Source organism: Bos indicus, chromosome 5 (assembly GCF_029378745.1).
Source record: "Bos indicus isolate NIAB-ARS_2022 breed Sahiwal x Tharparkar chromosome 5, NIAB-ARS_B.indTharparkar_mat_pri_1.0, whole genome shotgun sequence".
NCBI lineage: Eukaryota > Metazoa > Chordata > Mammalia > Artiodactyla > Bovidae > Bos > Bos indicus.
The window spans coordinates 100410886-100433020 of NC_091764.1; the positions used below are offsets into that span (position 1 = coordinate 100410886).

At 36.6% G+C, this 22135-nt stretch overlaps 1 protein-coding gene across 8 annotated transcripts in view; it reads right to left on the reverse strand.

The window, feature by feature from the left end:
• Positions 1-3354: 3354 nt before the first annotated feature.
• Positions 3355-22135, reverse strand: part of LOC109558832 (killer cell lectin-like receptor subfamily F member 2) — a 41689-nt gene continuing 22908 nt past the window's right edge. For 5 of the 8 annotated variants that reach the window (XM_070790168.1, XM_070790170.1, XM_070790171.1 and 2 more), the window contains 4 exons: positions 21452-21606; positions 20599-20711; positions 17572-17721; positions 11348-15112 (listed from right to left, as the gene is read on the reverse strand). In XM_070790168.1, coding sequence (XP_070646269.1) covers positions 17583-17721; positions 20599-20711; positions 21452-21606 — 407 coding nt within the window. In that variant the 3' untranslated portion in view covers positions 11348-15112; positions 17572-17582. Of the gene's footprint in view, positions 9436-11347; positions 15113-17571; positions 17722-20598; positions 20712-21451; positions 21607-22135 lie in introns of those variants that run through there. The other 3 variants (XR_011566756.1, XM_070790169.1, XM_070790166.1) reach the window with 3 other exon arrangements.

Sequence of the window (22135 nt, forward strand, 5' to 3'; positions counted from 1 at the left end):
TGATTCAGTGATAAAATTAAGCTTGTGATCTGTCCATTATTAAGTGTTTCTGGTCACTCTTTGTTTAACAAAAGATAAATTTGAAAGGGAATTGATAATATACAGGAGAAATGTGAAAAGTTTATATGCAAATCATTTTGAAAAAAGATGACCCTTACCTTATATAAGTAACTGCCTATCACTATTGTCCCTAAAGGATGCCAACAAGCTGAAAACAGCTTTCTTATGTAAGTTCAGTTCAGTCGCTCAGTCGTGTCCAACTCTGTGAACCCATGGACCAGCATGCCAGGCCTCCCTGTCCATCACCAACTCCCGGAGTTCATTCAAACTCTTGTCCATTGAGTCAGTGATGCCATCCAAACATCTCATCCTTTAGGTAAACTCCTTAATTAAAAAACAAACAAAAAAGATTCCAGATTGATTTAAAACACAAAACCAGACCAATAGTAGATAAAGCAGATTTGAGCAGGAGAGCTCCATAAATGCTCCAGCGAGCTGCATTGTGTGGATTACTGTCCCCAAGAAGGGCTTCCCAAATGTTTCTAGTGGTAAAGAACCTGTCTGACAATGCAGGAGATGTAAGAGACATGGGTTCGATCCCTGGGTCAGGAAGATCCCCTGGAGGAGGGCATGGTAACCCACCCTAGTATTCTTGCCTGGAGAATCCCATGGACAGAAGAGCCATAGGGTCTCACAGAGTCAGGCACGACTGAAGCAACCTAGCATGCACAAATGTCCCCAAAAAGGTCCTTGTAAACATGTGGTATGGCTTTCACTAGAAGTCAAGGGTACTTCCCATGGGTTTGCGGTCAGCCAGAAAGGAGCACCAGCCAATGGGATAGTAACAGTGACTTGAAATTTGGTGAGTGGCTAGGATTAGTGTCTTGTACCTCTGACATCTCTAGGAGAAGTGCTTCTGGAGCAGCTGTTGCTGCCTCAACCTGGACAGGAGGATAACAAAGATAACAAGAGACAAGCTGCAGTGTGAGGCAGAGCTGCAGAGTTGCCAGCTTCTGTGGGATAGCACTCAACCAACGCAGCACAGTCTGGTAAGTGCTCAGGGTTTAGGGTGTGGTTTATAACAGAGCACTACTGTGGCAATAGCTGAGTGGTACTCCAGCAAAATGTATAATTATAAGACAGCATGTAAAGTTTAGGAATAATTTGTGCTCCAGGTGAAGTCTTGATTGAAATAATCTAGCCATCAGTTTCCCTAATCTCTCTCTTTCTTTAATGCACATACGTATGCACACAAACACAAAATCTGCCCGGCTCCTGAAATAATTGTTTGTGGGATGCAAAATAATGATCACACATTAAAAAGCTTAACATACAAAATTAGAGGGAACTCTATGCCTTACAATCCAACTTTGAAAAAATGCCAACCCATTACTGTTTGCTTGCCTCTCAAGGAGGTGACTTTGAAATTCAGGTTGCCATGGTTTCATCCTCACTTCTGTCAAATAATATAACTTGGTGATCATTATCTGAGCAAAATGCTCACAGCATAATACTTTTGTTGTTGTTGAACCTGAGGGAGGTCTGCTTTCTAAATCTGGAAGGAGAAGCTTAGCACATCAGAGCATTCGTGGCAACACTCCTAAACAGAGAGAAGCAGTAGAAGACAGCAAAATGGTTAAATGATCAGAGCCAACCTCTGCCCCATATTGACTGTGTTACTTCAAGAAAACTTTAACCTCTCTGTTACATTAAGGAAGTTACCTCATCTATAAATTAATAATAATGATATGCTCCTATTTGATAATGTTATGGTGAATTTAAATTACTTCATAAAAGTTAAAAGCTTAGAACTAGACTTACTGTCAAGGAAACATAATAAATATTAGATATGATTTTTTTCTGTTATTATTATTATTACTAAAGCAAAATCATGTTCTTTTCAAGAAGTCTGAGTTGCTATTTTGTGGCTCAGCTGGTAAAAAATCCATCTACAATGTGGAAGACCTGGGTTTTATCCCTGGGTTGAGCAGATCCCCAGGAGAAAGGAAAGGCTATCCACTCCAGTATTCTGGCCTGGAGAATTCCATGGACTAAGACCATGGGGTCGCAAAGAGTCAGACACGACTGAGCAACTTTCACTTTCAAAACTTGTTATTTTGCCCTTAAAACTTTGGGGCTTGGATCTGTGGCTGGGATCCATAATCAGTTCAGTCGTTCAATCATGTCCGACTCTTTGTGAGCCCATGGACTGCAGCACGCCAGGCCTCCCCATCCATCACCAACTCCCGGAGTTTACTCAAACTCATGTTCATTGAGTCAGTGATGCCACCCAACCATCTCATCCTCTGTCATCCCCTTCTCCTCCTGCCTTCAATCTTTTCCAGCATCAGGGTCTTTTCAAATGAGTCAGCTCCTTCCAACAGGTGGCCAAAGTATTGGAGTTTCAGCTTCAGCATCAGTCCTTCCAATGAATATTCAGGACTAATTTACTTTCAGATGGACTGGTTGGATCTCCTTGCAGTCCAAGGGACTCTCAAGGGTCTTCTCCAACACCACAGTTGAAAAACATCAATTCTTCAGTGCTCAGCTTTATAGTCCAACTCTCACATCCATACGTGACTACTAGAAAAACCATAGCTTTGACTAGCTGGACCTTTGTTGGCAAAGTAATGTCTCTGCTTTTTAATATGCTATAATGGTCAAATTAACTAAAAGTATGTGAAGGTCAGGGTCATGGTATGAAGGCTTAACCTGTTGGCTTCATAAACCACTGAACCTCACTTCCTTCACACTGAATCCAGCAGTTGGAAAAATTATTTCAGCTGCCAGCCCTCTCTAGTAGCTTCTCAAGCTGCACTGATAATTATTTGTGGATAGCGTGTGCCAAAGAGGAAGCAGTTCAGATTCTGAGGAACTTTTATTATAATTTATATACTACTGTTGTATTCTCATTTGAGATTTCCCTGACATGATATTCTCATCTTAGATTGCCTTAACTTTGCATTCTCATTTGAGATTGTCTTCCATCAGATTACTGAAGCAAGTTCAGATATTGAGCCGGAATCTTGAAACCAGTGTGTTCACTCCAGCCTGTCTGTATTTTTTTTTTTTTTGTCTTACTCAGAAAGAAACATGAATGACCATGAAAGACTGACAAGTGTAGGAGATTTCCAATCTTCAGGTAAGAAGCACAGGTGTGACAGGCACTATGATCTATTTGTGAAATAAATTTACAGTTTGTGAGTTTCTGCTTTCAATTCTGAATCCTAACCCTCCAGAGGGAGTCAGCATTTCATTTCTCCTATCCGTGCCAAATTATTTCCAGCTGTGTATCTAAGGGAGCTTATAAATACTATAAACAGATACACACTGTGAATTAAAGATACCTGATTTTCATATTAACAGCTTTATTGAGAGAAAACTGACATTACATTAAAATGCACATATTTAAAGTGTACAACCTGATAGATTTTGATGTACATGACAATATACAAGAAACTATAAATGCATTCAAGATAATGAAATATTTATTAACACCAAAATTTTTCCCATATCCCTTTATTATATTTTTCTCTTGCTAATTTCAGCATGCCCTCCTTGAAAGAATCACACATCAAATTTCTGACACTATAGATAGATATGCATTTTATAGAATTTTATATAGATAGAATCACACAGTATATACTCATTTCAGTTTGGCTTCTTTTGTTCAGTTATAAAATTCATCCATGTCATTGTTTGTATCAGTAGTTCATTTCTTTTTTGTTGCTGACTAGTGTTCCCTCATATAGATAAAACACTATTTATTTACCCACAGTTTGGGGTTATTACAAATTAAGCTTCTATAAAAATTTAGGTACCAATCTCTGTATGGACATACTCTTCCATTTCTCTTGGGGAAGTACCTATGCATAGAAATAATGGATCATATCATAGGTGTATATTTAGCTTTTTAAGAGATTTTTACAGTGCCTTCCAAAATGGTCTCACAGTGAATGAGTGAGTTCAAGTTCTTCTATATTCTCACTAATACTTGGCTATGGTCGGACATTTTAACTTTAATTATTCTAATAGGTACGTAGTAGTTTCTAAATTTAGCTTTAATTTGCACTTTCTTTATGACTAATAATGCTGAACATCTTTTTATGTGGTAATTTGCCATCTATATATTTCATCTATATATTTATTTCATGAAATGTCTGTTACACCTTGTTTGTATTTTTGTTATGTTGTGTGTTTTCTTAAGTATCAAGCTCTTTGTGTATTTTGGACCCAAGACCTTTATCAGACTTTGAATTTGAAAATATTTCTTCCAGCCTCTGGTTTGACTTTTCATTTTGTTAAAACTGTTTTTTGAGGAGCAGAATTTTAATACAAGTCCAATTTATTATTTTTTTGACATCATGTTTTTTGGTTGGATTGAATATTTCTCTAATCCAAAATAACAAAAAACAATTCGTGTTTTCTCTGAAACTTTTTATAGCTTCAGCTTTTACATTTATTTCTATGATCCTTTTTGAATTAGTTTTTACATATGGGATGTGGTATGGATTAAAAAGTCTTTTGTTTTATATGGATATCCAATATTTCCAGCACTGTTTATCAAAATGACTATCCTCTTTTGCATCTTTGCCAAAAATCTGGTGTCTGCACATGTGTGGGTCTATTTCTGCTGCTGCTACTGCTATATTGGCAACTGTATTTTTTATAAGTCTTTAAGCCAGGTAATACTTGTGCTCAAATTTAGTTCTCTTTCAAACATGGCTATTCTAGTTCTTTTTACATTTCAATAGGAATTTTAAAAACAGCTTACCTACTTCTACTCAAAAAAAAAAAAAATGCTGAGAACTTTGTGTATGATTGTGATAATGTATAGATTAGTTTTAGCATATTGACATCATAACATTACTGTGTGTTCTGAAGCATGAAGACAGTATCCTTCCATTTATTTATGTCTTCAGTTTCTTTCAGTAATGTTTTGTATCTTTATTGTACAAGTTTTATATGTCTTCTGTCACACATAAATCCATAAGCATTCAATATTTTATGCTATTGTAAATGGTAAGCTATATTTTAATTTCCTATTGATAAATGGTAGTATATAGAAATGTGGTTGGTTTGTATATATTAATCTCAAATTCTACAACAGTATAAGGTCACATAAGTACTAAAGAACTGATTAATTTTTCTATAGGAGATGTTATCTGTTCCAACCTTATTATGGAATCACAAGAACCCTCAAAAGAAAATAAAAAGAAATTTTGTATCACTAAAATGATCACAGTCGTCATCTTTCTGGTGCTCCTAATACTTACACTGGCCACAATTTTAGCAGGTGGGTGTCCATTTCCCAAATATGTTCGTATTAACTCTCCTCTAAAATGTTTCATAGTGCTTGTGTCTTTCATACTTCAGCTCAGAATTAAGGGTAATTTCAGACATCTTACATGAAATAACCCTATGTTTCCTCCTATATAACTTGAGAATAACTTTGTTGTTGCTATTTTTCAGTCCCTAAGTCATGTCCGGCTCTTTGCAACCCCATGGACTGTAGCACGCCAGGCTCCTCTGTCCTTCACTATATGTCCAAGTTTGCTCAAATTCACATCGAGTTGGTGATGCTATCTGATCATCTCATCCTCTGCCACGCCCTCTCCTTTTGCCTTCAGTCTGTCCCAGCATCAGAGTCTTTTTCAATGAGTCAGCTCTTCACCTCAGGTGGTCAAAGTATTGGAGCTTCAGCAACAGTCCTTCCAATTGATATTCAAGGTTGATGTCCTTTTGGATTGACTGGTTTGACTTCCTGGCAATCCAAGGGACTCTCAGGAGTCTTCTCCAGCACCACAATTCGAAACATCAGTTCTTTGGTGCTCAGTCTTTTTGATGGTCCAACTCTTACATCTGTACATGACTAATGAAAAACCATAGCTTTGACTATACAGACCTTTGTTGGCAAAGTGATGTCTCTGCTTTTTAATATGCTTTTTTATACACTTTCAATATGCATTTAAAAATACGCATCTAATATAATAGCCATACTAAATAATGTGTACTCCTGAACATTTGTTGTTGAGAGGATGAGTATCTATTAGGTTGTTATATGGAGGAGATGTCTGATGAGAGGCCTGGGTTGGACATATCAGTTTACCAATATTAGTACATATATAATAGTTAAGGTCATGAAAATGAGAGTGACTTCCTAGAAAGAAATATCACTTGAGAAGTACATCAAGCCCCAGTTTGAGCAATAACAGCATCTACTTAAGTGGCATTCATCAAGATTTTCTTTCAACCTAGCAAAATAGGAGTATAGAAATTTAGGAATGATGAACTCTAATACCATCAGACAGAAGGGCTAACCTGGTGAATTTTATTCAAATGAACAACTGTTTGAAATTAATAGATTTCCACTCCTTCAGTACTTAATATATTATTCAATCATTTTTAGTTGAAAAATACAAATCTTCCTCTGAACACATATCATGCCTGGAAGGCTGGATTGGTTTCCTAGGAAAGTGCTTCTATTTTTCTGAAAATACAACCACCTGGGAAGCAAGCCAGAACTTCTGTGCCTCTCATGATGCAACTCTTGCTGTATTCAACACCATGAAAGAACTGGTAAGCCAATGCTTTTGAACCATAATTATATTTTCAGAGGTTATACCTGGTGTGGAGAATAAGAATGGTCCAGAAGAGACCCTCTGATAAGTAGAGAGGGGGCTCCTACTTTCATATTTACTCAAACCATAGAAAGAGCTCATATCAAGTCAGATCTCATTCATATCACAGGTCACCTCAGAGGAACCCTCATGGTAAGTTATCAGGCAACATTTAGGAGATGACTTTCCCTTCCTATTTAGAAATGTTACACTCTGAGGCATTTTCCCTTGGCCCCATGTAAAGCAATTTAAGTACTACTGCCCATGAGAAAGACCACAACTGTTCTTCAAAGAAGTTCAACCACATAAGTACCTAGGCTGTGTATTTTCAAGGGCTTCCCTAGTGGCTCAGTGGTAAAGAATGCGCCTGCCAATGTGGGAGACATAGGTTCAATGTCTGGTTGGAAAGATCCCCTGGAGAAGGAAATGGTAACTCACTCCACTATTCTTGCCTGGGAAATCCTGTGGATAGAGGAGCCTGGAGGGCTACAGACTATGGGGGTCACAAAGAGTTGGAAATGACTAGTGACTAATTAACAATAAGAACAACAGCATTTTCAAAAGGAATTATAGCAATGAAACTCAGAAAAACTAAAACCATTTCCACAATTCAGAATTGAAAAGTTATAATAAAGCTCTCAGTATGAACTGATATTAATCTGTTTTATATCAAATAAAAGTTGCTTTTTGTGGGACTATATGAAAGCAATGATAAACAGAATCATAACAGTTTGTCAGAGATGCTGGAGAGAATTAGTACATGAGTTGTTATAGCCAAGATGGTCTAGGAGCTCTGGGGTACAAAAAAGTCTAAAGTAGAAAAATTCAAAAATGTACAATACGAAATGCCTTGAAACAGAAACAGTAGAGATGTAGAATGCCAGAGGTGATAAGAGACAGAATGGTTAAGACCTTAAGGAGCATAGGGACATATTTAACATTTGCTGACAATTTGCTCTACTAGGAATAGACAGAAGAGGAATTGACCCACATTAACATTAATTTTGTAGAAAATTCTGGTAAAAATATTTAAATGAATACACTAGAATGGTGGAAAAATGCAAAGTTATAAATTCTATTCCATAGAATAATAAATTATGGAATTAAAACAGGGGGAAAATGAGAAATATCAGATGGATATGGAAACAGAACAAAAGCTTTATTATTTATTTGTTAAATTAATAGAATAAGCATAAGAGAAAAAGAGTAGAACAAAATAATAAGTGAGGATATACAGGAGGAAAACTGGTTCTCTGAATAGACAAGATTGATTACAGAAAAGGAGAAAAGACTACTCAGCCTAAGAAATACAATTACAAACTATGGAGATGTAAAAAAATTATGGCACCCAGTTAGAAGACCTTGAAGAAAAGGATAATTGTCCAAACAGTTATTTAAAGAATTGTTTATACATAGACAATCTAAAAATTAGAATATATATATAGATAGATAGGCATATTTCTTAATTCAGTGGTAATCATGAAAGAATAAAAAAATGTTTAAAAAGGTGTTCAAATAAAGACATAAAAAATCAATCCAACAGAATTTAGCAAAAATAAAGATGAAAAAATAAATAAAACACATTGATAAATCCAAATATAACAAAAATCATGATAAAATGTAAATATTTTTAATTTATCTCTTAAAAGACAACAATTTTTAGATTGGCTTTAAAAAACAATGAAGTTTAATTATGTCCTACTTACAGAGACATAACTAATGCACACACACACACACACACACACAGGAAAGTTAGAGAAGACGTACAAAGAAAAGATATGCAAGGCAATTATTAACCAAAATCAAACCAACCCATAAAGCTAGGTTCAGTTCAGTTCAGTCACTCAGCCGTGTCCGTCTTTTTGCGACCCCATGAATCGGAGCACGCCAGGCCTCCCTGTCCATCACCATCTCCCGAAGTTCACTCAAACTCACGTCCATCGAGTCAGTGATGCCATCCAGCCATCTCATCCTCTGTCGTCCCCTTTTCCTCCTGCCCCCAATCCCTCCCAGTATCAGAGTCTTTTCCAGTGAGTCAACTCTTCGCATGAGGTGGCCAAAGTAAGTACTAGAGTTTCAGCTTTAGCATCAGTCCTTCCAAAGAACACCCAGGGCTGATCTCCTTTAGAATGGACTGGTTGGATCTCCTTACAGTCCAAGCTAGGTTAGTGGTAATAAATAACAGAAAATATAATGTATCAGAATAAATACAGAGATATATAAAATCTGAATGAGCCAATAACTATTCAATACAATTTACTGCTGAACAAAATTCTCCCATCCTAAAAGCCACCAAACCTAGAAAGATTTGATCAAGTTAGATCAAGCCTTCACAGAAAAATTAATTTCTGTTTTATAAAAACTCTTATAGAAAGTAAAAAAGAGAGAAAGCTACCCAGTGCAATTTGCTACAAAAGCTGTTACAAGAGTAACATGCCTGTGAATTGAGTCATGAACCAGAGAAGGGCAAAGTCACCCTGAGATCATTTCCAAATCTGAAAGTCTCTGTGTTTTTTTTTAATGTATAATGACTTAGACCAAAAAATTCAAGAGAAGGAGGCATTTGCTATTTATTCTATAAATATTCTTTATTAAAGAATTTCCTGAAGCGATATTCTGACCATTCTCAATATTGGATTGGACTGAGGCGAAAACCAGGGCAGACTTGGAAGTGGATCAATGGAATGCTATACAACCAGGACTGGTAAGTCCTGAGTATATAACTGACACCCCTGAAACCGGTGCTTAGAGCCTTTCCCATCATGGAGAGATCTGAGTTATAATCCATACACACTGTTCTCCTGGAAGTTTCCCTCTGGTGGAGAAAAAATGAGCCCAGGAAACAAAATGGTAACACAAGTTATTATACAAATTATTTAAAGCCTATAATATTCCAAACACAATGCTTCATATAATCATTGTACCATACAACCTGTACAGAAACTGTGAGAGGTGTAATATGTATTATTCCATAATAATACAGGTGAAATAAAAATTAGTTTTCAAAGATGTTAAATAATTAGAATATTATACAACATTTAAAATATATTTGGTAATAGAGCCTTCCCTTCTTCATCATATAGATTATTGATATTTTGAGTGTATAAGGGCTTCCTTGGTAGCTCAGCTGGTAAAGAATCTGCCTTCAGTGCAGGAGACCCCAGTTTGATTAGTGGGTTGGGAAGATCCCCTGGAGAAGAGATAGGCTATCCACTCCAGTATTCTCGGGCTTCCTTTGTGGCTCAGAAGGCAAAGAATCTGCCTACAGTGTGGGAGAGCTGGGTTTGATTCCTGGGTTGGGAAGATCCCCTGGAGAAGGGAATAGCTACCCACTCCAGTATTTTGGCCAGGAGAATTCCAAGGACTATACAGTTTATAAAGCTATGTTTTAGGACAGGCAAAACATATGAATTCACTTTGCCTTATATTCAAATAATATGATGTTGGGTTAGAATAAAATCTGAGAGAAGACAATAATTTTCTTCAGTATCCACTCATTCTGTGGCCCTTTTTTTCCCCCCCCTTTTGTGTTTTGTTTCAGGTTTAAAATAATTGGGATTGGTGAATGTGCCTATTTACACAAAATTGGGGTCAGCACTGCCAGTACCCATTTAGTTAGAAAATGGATTTGCAGCAAACCAGACATATGCACATCAAAAAGTTAAGACACCCTAGATTTAACATCCTTTACATAAAATGTAATTTTTATTCCTTCAGAAAGAAATATGTTAATATAAAGGTACATGAAATTCATGCTTAGAAATGTTCATTGATATTTCACTCAAAACCTCTAAGTCAATTTTTATAAATCTGTTACATTCTTGGCATTCAAGATGTATATGCCACAGCATATTTAAAAGTTCCCAAATTGCTTTTAGAATCAAATCTGATAGGTAATACATTAAAATATGTATGAAAATTTTCGATGACATTTCAAGAGATTTAATAATATGAATTGACTAATGTCATTCAAAATTGCTTGTTTTGTTAAGTAAGAATTCTGATATTTTTACTGTTAATTTCATTATCAGTCCTAGTTGATTTTCTTTTAGTTTTGCAATATTTGCATAACTTCATGAGATTCACTCATGAATAATGTAGTGTAGTTCAACACAAGAATAGTGCATAACATGTTGACTTACTAGTTGAGTGAATCACTTTCACACACCGAACACATAGAAGAAAAAATGAAACAGTAATAAAAAGATTTCACATTCAGACTGTCATGTGACAGAATCAAGGTGATGAGTAAACAATGTGAACTCGCAGAGTGCTATTTGTGAATGCCAAGGACCTACTGTGTGATGGACATCATGAATAGTACAACTTTGGGGGGCAGGTGGGTGAGGAAGTGACTTGAACCTTGCTGCGCAAACTGCTCTCTATTTGAGAAAATGAATTAGGTTGTATGTCAGAATGTGTAACTCTTCAGAAGATATTATCTTCATGTTTACTCAAGGTTAACAATATCTCTTTGTAAAACATTGTTTTCTTGAAATAATTGTGAAATCTGTGTTCTGCATCCTACGGGTGCTTCATGTATACTCATTGATAGAAATTTAAACAGTTGTAAAAAGAGAACACATACTGGACTTGTAAGAATTTAGGAAAATAACTTAGCAGAGTCTCGTTGTTACATCTTCTGTTATCGACCATATCAATTCCATTTTTCTAAGCTCTCTTCTCACCCTCATTCTCATTTTGTTTTCCTCTCTGTTCTCTCCTCGTTCCCATTGTTTATAAATGTTTATTTGATTATTTCAATCTCAACATGAATAGGGGAAAGAACCATACAGAGTCACATAAAAGACAAAAAGAGAAAATCTCTTTCCTAATTAAAACCAACCATTGCATGGTTTCTTAGAAAACTCAGGACTTTGTTCTTAAGGTCTTAATTTTAACAGCTGGTGTTGTATTATTACTTCATTGTTCTCCTGTATTGGGAGTAAATAAAATTATTTTAATTGAAAACTAGAATAGAATAAATGGGACAAGAAACTTAGCATTGCCTATAATTTGTCTAGAAAAGCAGACACTGAATAGATGAACCTTCAAACATTGAATTATCAAACAGTGTAAAAAGTACAAAATTAAATGGATATGAAGTATGCAAGGTTCGCTGGTAGCACAAGAAAGAAAGTGTCCGAAATTTGAGAAAGAGGTGCCTAGAGAAGATATTTTTTAATTGACAAGTTAAGAAAGTGGAGATATTCAAGGAAGAACATTTTCAGGAAAAACACTGGCAGCAGAGTGAAAAGCATATATGAGGTTAGCAAATGCTACAAAATTGAGAAGCTATAATTGTCTGGAAGCACCAGAATGAGAGGGGAAAGAATAAAATTTGGAGCTGAAAGTGGGGATCGGGGAGGGAGAAAAAGAGGGAAGGAGACCCAGGGCCAGATTCAGGGGGAATTATTTGCTATACTAACTGAAGTAGTGAAGTTTAGAACTGATGCTCTAAACTTCAAGTACCTTTAGGTTATTTCTTTAAAGATACTAGATACTTGATGGGTCAAGAAATTATTTGAAAGTCTTTTCAATTGATTGAAAGAAGAAACGGTAAGAGCAGTGTCAGAAATGGTGGTAGAAGAATAGAGAAGAGTTAAGTGACTCAGAAACTCTTTCAGAGATAAACTCCCAGAAAATATCAGACAATGAGATGAAGAATAGATGTTAAAAAAAAATAAATTCCATGTTTCCCTTTAGGAAGTTAATCAGAGGAACAGTGGGATTACTAACTGACACAGCAGGAAAAGGATATTTTGAAATTACTGAATTTTAGGAGTTGGCAGGAATTCCAGGGGGAAACGCTTCACAGGAAGTGGGATGTACAGTTCTAGAATTCAGGAGAGAGTCTGGGCTGGTATGTGACATGGATGCAGACAGAGGTGCACAGATCTCAGCTGTAAGCTCACATGACAAAATGAGGAAAAGTGCATGGTGGCAAAGACGACAGTTATCTGCCTAATGAAAAAATTATTTTCTTCTATATTACTTATTGATTTTTAGGTGAAGTTTAAGGTCATTTTCGTTTGGTCAGAGAGCTGAATCTGGGCCTCTGAGAGCACCAGTGCAGCAACAGTTTAACTTCAGACACATAAATCCGTTTACATATATTTGCAGAAGCATAAAATGAGAACAATGCATATTTTCTAGGATACAGATGCTGTAATACTCACATATTAGACCTGTAAGCCTTCTAATACTGGAGTGTCCAAAATCAAATAGAAAAATACACTGTTTCAAGTTATAATTTTAAAAATTATATGGTCATTGTATCAGCCTTCTCTAACAACAGAGTAACAATGTCAAAAAATCCCTTTCTTTGACTCATGGCTTTTATGGGACCTAATGCTATTTCATTACTTAGTGACATAGATTTTTTAAAAGCCTGCCCTAAGTATATGAATTAGTATTAAAATAAAGTTACTTTGTAAAAGCAAATTGAGAGTTTTGGTGTTTTTTAAATAAAATCACAAATATTCTCTCACATGTCCATTGGGGGGCGATAATAGATAAGTATGGTTAGAATTGGACATTTAATATCTCAAATTATGAGAAGACAACTTCTAAGAGTGAAAACTTTTTTATCCTTGATTATAATTTGTATTATACTTTAAGTATAATGCATATGCATGTAAATATAAAGATACACATGCATATATGTATTTATATACTAATAAGCATAAACAAAACAGGAAAGTAACATGCTAATTTTTACAATGATTGATGGGAAACCCAAAGTGTTCAACACTACTGAATATAAATGGAGAAAAATGAGAAATATAACTTCATCATTGTGTGAGAGTGAACATGTGACACTTCATTTGACTTGAGAGGAATCACTTAGGAGAAGGAAACGGCAATCCCCTCCAGTATTCTTGCCTGGAGAACCGCATGCAGCTTGGTGTGCTGCAGTCCATGGGGTCACAAAGAGTCAGACAGGATTTAAGTGACTCGACAGCAATAGTGGTTAATAAATCTTCAAACCTTATCATTCAATTTGTTGGAAAAAAAAGAGGGCTCACTTGGAAATGGGGATATGAACTCCGTTAATATGTGGTATCTATGGACGGATGTCCCAGAATAGTAATTCAATACTTATGGGTAGCTTACTATTCGGATTTTAGTTATTGATTCTCTTATCTTCTTGGAGTTGTATTTTTGGTTGGATCTAAGGCATAGATTGCAATGCCGGAGACCCTGGTTCCATTCCTTGGTCGGGAAGATCTGCTGGAGAACGGATAGGCTACCTACTCCAGGATTCTTAGGTTTCCCTTGTGGCTCAGCTGGTAAAGAATTCGCCCACAATGCGGGAGACCTGGGTTCAATCCCTGGGTTGGGAAGATCCTCTGAAGAAGGGAAAGACTACCCACTCAAGTATTCTGGCCTGGAGATTTCCATGGACTGTATAATCCATGGGGTCGCAGAATCAGACAGCAAAGAGTTGGACGGAAAGCAAAGAAAGAGTTGGACAGAGAGCAAAGAGTCGGCCGGACAGCAAAGAAAGAGTTGGACAGCAAAGAGTTGGACACGACGGAATGACTTTCACTTTCTTTCCAAGGCAATACTCAATGTGCAAACAGACTAATTATTTCACAATATTTAAATGTTTAAACGTTTGCATCAAAACCAGTGTTTCAAAAATCTTTGAAACAAGAGATCCTCAGATCTCTTAATCTTTCTCCCCTTCCCTTCAACTGTAACGTTTATCAATTTTTTTTGACATTTCTCAAATGTTCATATTAATAAAACGGTACATATTTTTGCATTTGTTATATTAAGTAAGCATGGTTTTATGCTCTTTGCATTTAAATTTTTTGAGTTGAACATTTTATATTTCTTTCCCTACAAAGCTGTAATTATTTCTGTTTATACATATGAATTTGAAATACATTTTTAAAATTCTTTTATGATCTTTAAATTTTGCTGTTAATGGATCTAAGACCTTAAAATAGTTCTCTTGGTGAATTTAAAGTCAATCAGCAAACATTAGTAATCTCTCAGCTCCAAGCCTCAATGTAGGTTCTTGGTTAAAAGCACAAACAAGCAAGAAACCTGGAAATTTTTATTTATTAGTCTGTAAATCTAACACTGATATTTATTTAAAAAAAAAAAAAACAGCAGTGACTTTATTTCTCTGTATGCAGGTTTTGTTTATCAAAACTAGGGAAAACTCTACCTAACTAGTAAAAATGATGCTGGGGAACATATTGCAAATACATACTTGATAACATTAAAAAGTACTTATCTACCAGTATGAATCACACATCTTGTTCGCACAATGATGAGGATTATTCACTTTACAGAGTTTACAGCACATGAAGAAATAAGAATAATTAAACAATGGTTAAGAAAAAAAAAGTTTCTAAATGTTAAGATTAAAATCAGCACAGGGAACTATGAAAATATATATTAAATCCTTACAATTTAGCCTGGAGTGGACAATAGTCACAGAAGTATTTTCTTGCAAATGACATTTCACTGGTGACCTGAAAAATAAGGAAGAGTTGAACAGAAGAGTGAGAAAGGGAACAGTGTTTGTTGAGCTGAGGCAAACATATGATTAGATTAGAGGCAAAAGACAGCATGCCACATTTGAGGAACCGAAACAGGGTTAGTGTGCTTGTATCATTACCAGCATGGAGGTGGGGGAGGAATAAAGAGTGGCTGGAGGAGCTGGTAAAAGGTTTAAACTGTGAAAAGCCACTGAAGGAAATAAGGTGGTGAGTAATGTAAGGGATGTGAGGTTCAAGAATCTAAACCATGATGACAACATGGAGAATGGACTGTAGCAGACAGAAAAGCTAGAGCAATAATCTAAGATGATTGGGTGATTAATAAAGTCTGTATAGAGACAGACTCCAGAAATAATCGTGTGATAAAATTGACAGGGTTTAAATGAATTTTTGACTATTGAGAGAGAGAAGAAGGAGGAAGTCATGGTTGACTCCAAAAGTTCTGGCTTGAACTAGAGTGAGCATGTTACTAAGCTAATCTGTTTAAGTTCATTAGTTAATGGGTCTTGAGATGTAGATGTATATAGAGATGTCCAATAGGCAATCCTCTATAATAAGGTCTGGGCTAGAAGTATGGGTTTGGGAGTAGTCAATGAATTGGGGAGATTGGGACTGACATATACACCCTTGTTTAGTAGTTCAGTTGTGTCCAACTCTTTTGTGACCCCAAGGACTGTAGCCTGCCAGGCTGCTCCATCCATGGGGTTTCAAAGGCAAGAATACTGGAGTGGGTTTTCTCTAGGGGATCTTCCTGACCCAGGGATCAAACCCACATGTGTTGAAAGCAAATTCTTTACCGCAGAGCTACCAGGGAAGCCCCAACATATACACTCAAGTACATATAAAATTAGTTGTTTTATATGTGTAACTGATAAGAACCTGCTGTATAGTACAAGGAACTCTACTTAATACTCTGTAATGACCTATATGTAAAAAAGACTCTTTAAAAAAAGAATGAATATATGTATATGTATAACTGTAAGTGTGGTGTTGGATAAGACACTTGAGAGTCCCTTGGACTGCAAGATCAAACCAGTTAACCCTAAAGGAAATCTGTCCTGAATATTCATTGGAAGGACTGACGCTAAAGCTGAAACTCCAATACTTTAGCCATATGATGCAAAGTACTGACTCATTGGAAAAGACCACGATGCTGTGAAACATTGAAGGCAGGAGGAGAAGGGGATGACAGAAGATGAGACGGGTGTATGGCATCACTGACTCAATGGACATAAGTTTGAGCAAGCTTTGGGAGCTGGTGATGAACAGGGTAGCCTGGCATGCCACAGTCCATGGGGTCGCAAAGAGTCCAACATGACTGAGCAACTGAACTGAACTGAACTGATAACTGATTCACTTTGCTGTACACTTGAAACTACCACAACATTGTAAATCAACTACACGTCAATAAAAATTATTTAAAAATAAAATAAACTGATAGCAATTGAAGTTATAGAGTGGATGAGTTTAGCCAATAGTTGCGTGTAATAGAGGACCCACAAGAACTCTGAGGAATATCATTATTTAAGAGATCAGATGAGAGAATAGATGTTGCAGAAAATACTGAGGAGGACTAGTTGGACAGGTAGAGAGAATTTCAAGAAAACTTTGCATCATAGGTGCTAAGGTTAAAAAATATTTCAAAAATGAATGCCAGGTCAACAAGGAGCAACACTGCTGAGAGATAAAGTGAAAGTAAACAATCCTGACTGTATTTAGTCAAAAGTGTGGAGAGAACACGTCAGTGCAATAGTAGGAAAAGCAGAAACTACATTTTAGAATGTGGACTGAGAAACAGAAAGAGGAAGGCAAGTATAAAAAATTTTAGGAAATTTGACTTAAAACGGATGAGGAAAACTGGGTGGAAACCAAAAGACTCATGTGGTTAATGAACAATTTTCTTGTAAAGGAAGGCATAAGAAGACAGAGGTTAAAGAAGACATAATCAAGGAAGGGATCTCCTTGAAAAAAATTAAGTGGATGCAATCCTGACCGTAGACTTGGAGATCTGATTTAGATAGAAAGAAGTGTGGCTTTTTTTTTTTTTCTTTTTGGAAATGGAGAGAAAAAAATGACAAGACACAGACAAATGTGTAGATTCAATGGTAGAAAATTCAAAAATGTAACATCCAATGGCTTATCTTTGAAAAAGTAAAAAGTTTTTCCATTAATGGTGAAGGCAAGGTGTAGGGAGAGAATTCTTGAGGACACAAAGCAATAGTTTCTGTCTGAAACAGTCAGTATCATTCATGAGAGATGACTATGAAAATGTCATTTCAGTCCTCCAGTAGAGCCAAGAACTCAAGGCTGATTGCCTTGATGGGTAGTGACCCACGTCCACACTATTATCAGCACTACCACAATAATATTTGTTGTAGAAACAAAGTGTTTCCACAAAAATGCATACTTTTTTTAAAGAGGAAGATTTATACCTGTGATCAATTCAGAGGTCAGTGTCTGTAGATGAAGGAACAACACCTTGACAAATCCAGTAATTCTGAATGGGGCACTTTTCAGAAAAAACACCCTTTTTTGTTATTAAAGCACAAGCATCATCTTCAACCTCTCCAAGAACTTGAAATCTATGGAGGAAAAGGCAACATACTAGTGACTCCCATGAAAGCTGGACTCTTTCCCAGACATCTGTTCTCACTCTGCTAAAAGCACAACTCTGTGTATCTTGTGTTTTCTCTCTTCTTAGGAAGAATGTACTCTCCAATCTGGAGTTTTGAGACAGTGCAATATTTAGAGAGCAAATGCACATTAAAAGCAATTTATTTAATGAAGGAGTTCCTCTAAATAGTTTTCTAACCTAAACAGTCATTTGTAAATATTACTATGTGGAATTAAAATGAAAATTAAAATGTAAGAAACATTGGTTTCCCAATCCATTCCATCATGCAAAAACTAAAGATTTTAGGAGACCACTAGGATCTGCATGTTTGTATCACCCCAAAATTCGTATGTTAAAATCCTAACCTCAAAATGATATATTAGGAATTAGGACCTTTGAGAGATGCTTAAGTCATGAGGGTGGAACCTTCATGAATGGGATTATTTCCTTACAAAGGAGATTCTAGAGAGATCTCCAGCCCCTTCCACTATGTGAGAACATATTGAGAAGGCTCTGGCTGCAAACCAAGAAGCATCCTCTTAACAAAACAAGATCATTCAGGTACTTTTATCTTGGAATCCCACACTCCAGAACTGTGGGAAATACATTTCTGTTGCTTATAAGCTACCCAGCCTGTGGTATTTTGTTATAGGAGCCAGAATAGAATGAGCCCTTTCAAAAATCTTTTTTCACTGTTTGTAATGAGCCTCTTTGCTTCTACAAGAGATCAACTCCCTTTTAAAATTTGTAAACTCACATAGACACCTCAACAAGAAAATTTCTGTGCATGTGGGTGTATAAGGATATACCCAGATTCTTTATCCTTAACATAAAAGAAGGAAACTTCCCCTAAATTCTGGTTTTCCATGATGTTCAAACCAACTTTTCCTGTCTTAAACAAATAAGCTGCAAAATATCTTAGAAATCAGAAAATACTCAACTTAAAGAATCAGATTAGCAAATTAATAATTCTAAGCAGGTTTGCATGTGGGTGGCCGAGTATCACATTCTATATGAAAAATATAATGGTAAAAGGAGTGGATATATGTATAACCGATTCACTTTGCTGTACATCTGAAGATAATGCTGCTGGTGGTGCTAAGTCGCTTCAGTTGTGTCCGACTCTTTGCGACCCCATAGACGGCAGCCCACCAGGCTCCCCCATCCCTGGGATTCTCCAGGCAAGAACACTGGAGTGGGTTGCCATTTCCTTCTCCAATGCATGAAAGTGAAAAGTAAAAGTGAAGTCGCTCAGTCGTGTCCGACTCTTTGCGACCCCATGGACTGCAGCCCACTAGGCTCCTCCATCCATGGGATTTTCCAGACAACAGTAGGGGAGTGGGGTGCCATCACCTTCTCTGTCTGAAGCTAATTGGACATGTTAAATCAACTATACTCCAACAAAACTTAAAAATAAAATATTTAAAAATAAAAAAGGGTCAATGCTGATTTTCTAGAAAAAAATATGCTGGGTGATATCCATTAAAAATAATCAGAGATAAATTTTTTAAGTTAATTTAGTGTGGAGGGTGTACAGAGATTGTGGCATATGTGAGTACAGAGTATGAATTTTAACAAAAGATATTGTAAATAGTTTCTGGTTAAGAACATTCATTTGCTGAGTTACTTCCTTCTTTTGAGCAATTTTTGATTCCCCTCAGCCAGCCTGATAAGTCTGCTGTATCACTCTCAAACATCTCTATTTTCTTTCTTCATTTCCTCCATATCACATCTCTTTAAGAGATACCACAAATTTCAAATTTTCAAGAAGTTAAATCAACTTTTAATGATCCTCCAAGCCTTGATAATAAGAATAGAAGTTTTTGCCCTGGACACTCCAAACCTTCTGCCTGTGTTTTGAGGATCAGCACAGAATCCCCAAAGATTCAGTACTCTCTACACATAGAATTTAAACAGAAATGAACGAGGTACATAAAATAGATACAGATATTGTTTATTGGGATAATAGAATTTGAAGAGAGTCAAATGGCTGTCTGTTGTGTTACATGTAAATTTTTCCTTAATATTTCCCAGTTATTGGGGTGGGGGAAACTACCTTTGTGAAAGCTCCACCCTCATGATTTAAGCATCTCTCAAAGGTCCTATTTCTTAATACATCATGATGTATTAATACATTGTGGTTAGGATTTTAACACATGAATTTTGGGGTGATACAAACATGCAGATCATAGCAGTCTTCTAAGATCTTTATTTTGCATGTGAGAGAGGGGATATATGTATACATGTGACCATTTCATGCTGTACTACAGCAAAAGCTAATGCAACACTGCAAAGCAGTTATACTCCAATTTAAAAGATAAGAATTATTCTGTAAACCTCTTTTCTTAAGAAATACGTAATAAGAATTTAAATTTAGAGAATTTTGCATTGATATGATTTTCCATTTATACCTCTAGCATTATCTGTAAGCTAAAAGAAAGCCAAATATGAAAATAAATTAGTTTAGGAGTCTGTTTCTCTAAGGCAAATTTCCTGATCATTTATACACTAACAAAGATTAATGTCTTCAATCTGTAGGAACAAGTTGGCTCCCTGCAGGTTCAGGCAGCCCCTAGTAGGGACTGGCTGTTGAACTATTAAGTTCCCCCTATAGAACTCAAATGCCAGGTGATGCAGTGTTAAATAATCTGCCTGCCAATGAAGGAGATGCAAGAGACTCTGGTTTAATCCCTGGGTTGGGGAGATCCTCTGGAGTGTAACCCACTTCAGTATTCTTGCCTGGAAAATTCCATGGACAGGGCAGCCTGACAGGTGACAGTCCATAGGGTCGCAACGAGTTGGACATGACTGGGCACACACACGCACTCAAATGCCAAATACTCACAGTTGTAGATTTAATGGGGTGCCATCCAGCCAGGTCCACGTATTTTGTGGATAAGAAATGTTCAATCCAATCCAAAAGTAAATTCCATCTTGTATACTGCTCTGTAAGAAATCCTGTGACAGGGATCCAGAGGAAATGAATTGTTACACTATTAAAACAGCTTCTTCTGACCTTTGTTCAGACTTTAAAAGGCTTTGCTATTTATCCTCCTAATCAGGAAAATCTTAAGAAAGTTGAAGAGGTTTTCTACATACTTAAGGTAGGAAATTAATATGGAAAGGTTTCTGAAGTATTCTTGCATATATTGTGTAAAGGTATTTGCTACTTAATGGAATTCATGAGGATGATATACACAACAACTGATGAAAGGGTGCAAAGAGAATTTGAAGCAAAAACTAGGAATTAATGTCTTCCCAAAGGAGAGATAGCTATCCTTTTGCCTACCAATGTGCAGTCTTGAAGAAGACTGATGTTTATGGGGAAAATAAATAATAACACTAAGGAGCCTCCATCTGTCCTATCCAAGATACCAGGAATATTGTCAGATATAGGTAGCGCCTTTGATGAGTACCTCTCTGGGCTTCCCTGGTGGTTCAGTCGGTAAAGAATCTGCCTGTAATGCAGGAGACCCAGGTTTGATCCCTGGGTTGGGAAGATTTCCCTGGAGAAGGAAATGGCAACCCATTCCAGTATTCTTGCCTGGGAAATCCATGGACAGATGAACCTGGTGGGCTATAGTCCATGGGGTCACAAAGAGTCAGACACCACTGAGCACACAGAAGCTCTTCTCTTAGTTTTAAAAGGGCTTTTTTGTTTTTTTGTTTTTCCTTTTTCATGGCAAATGAGCTCTTACCAATTCAGCCTTATCTTGGATCACCAAGAGATGTGATTTCATTGTTGAACAGAGTTTTTGGCTATCGATCCATGATTGATAGTTTTTGAAAAAGTTATAGCATTTCCCTTTCTTCTGCACCCAGCCATTAGGGCATAAGTTTTGGCTATGGTTTCCTAAAACATAAAAAAAGCAGAAATAGACTTGAAAACAAGGTTTGGATATCAAAATCAATTATGGCACTAATTTTGTAAACAATTTCTTTTAAAAAAAATTTTGTCTCACTTTTAAGAGATGAACGCCTCCTCCACTGATGGTCTTTAAAGAGATTGTTGTTGTTCAGTTGCTAAGTCACTTCTGACTCTTTGCAGACAAAGAGATAAATGCCAGAAATAGTCATTTTTGTTACTCAGTAGCTAAGTGGTAGCTCAGCTGATAAAGAATCCGCCTGCAATGCCGGAGACCCCAGTATGATTCGTGGGTCAGGAAAATCCCCTGGAGAAGGGATAGGCTACCCACTCCAGTATTCTTGGGCTTTCCTTGTGGCTCAGACAGTAAAGAATCTGCCTGCAATGCAGGAGACCTGGATTTGATCCATGGGTTGGGAAGATCTCCTAGAGGAGGGCACAGCAACCCACTCCAGTATTCTTGCCTGAAGAATCCCTATGGACTGAGGAGCCTGGTGGGCTACAGTCTATGGGGTCA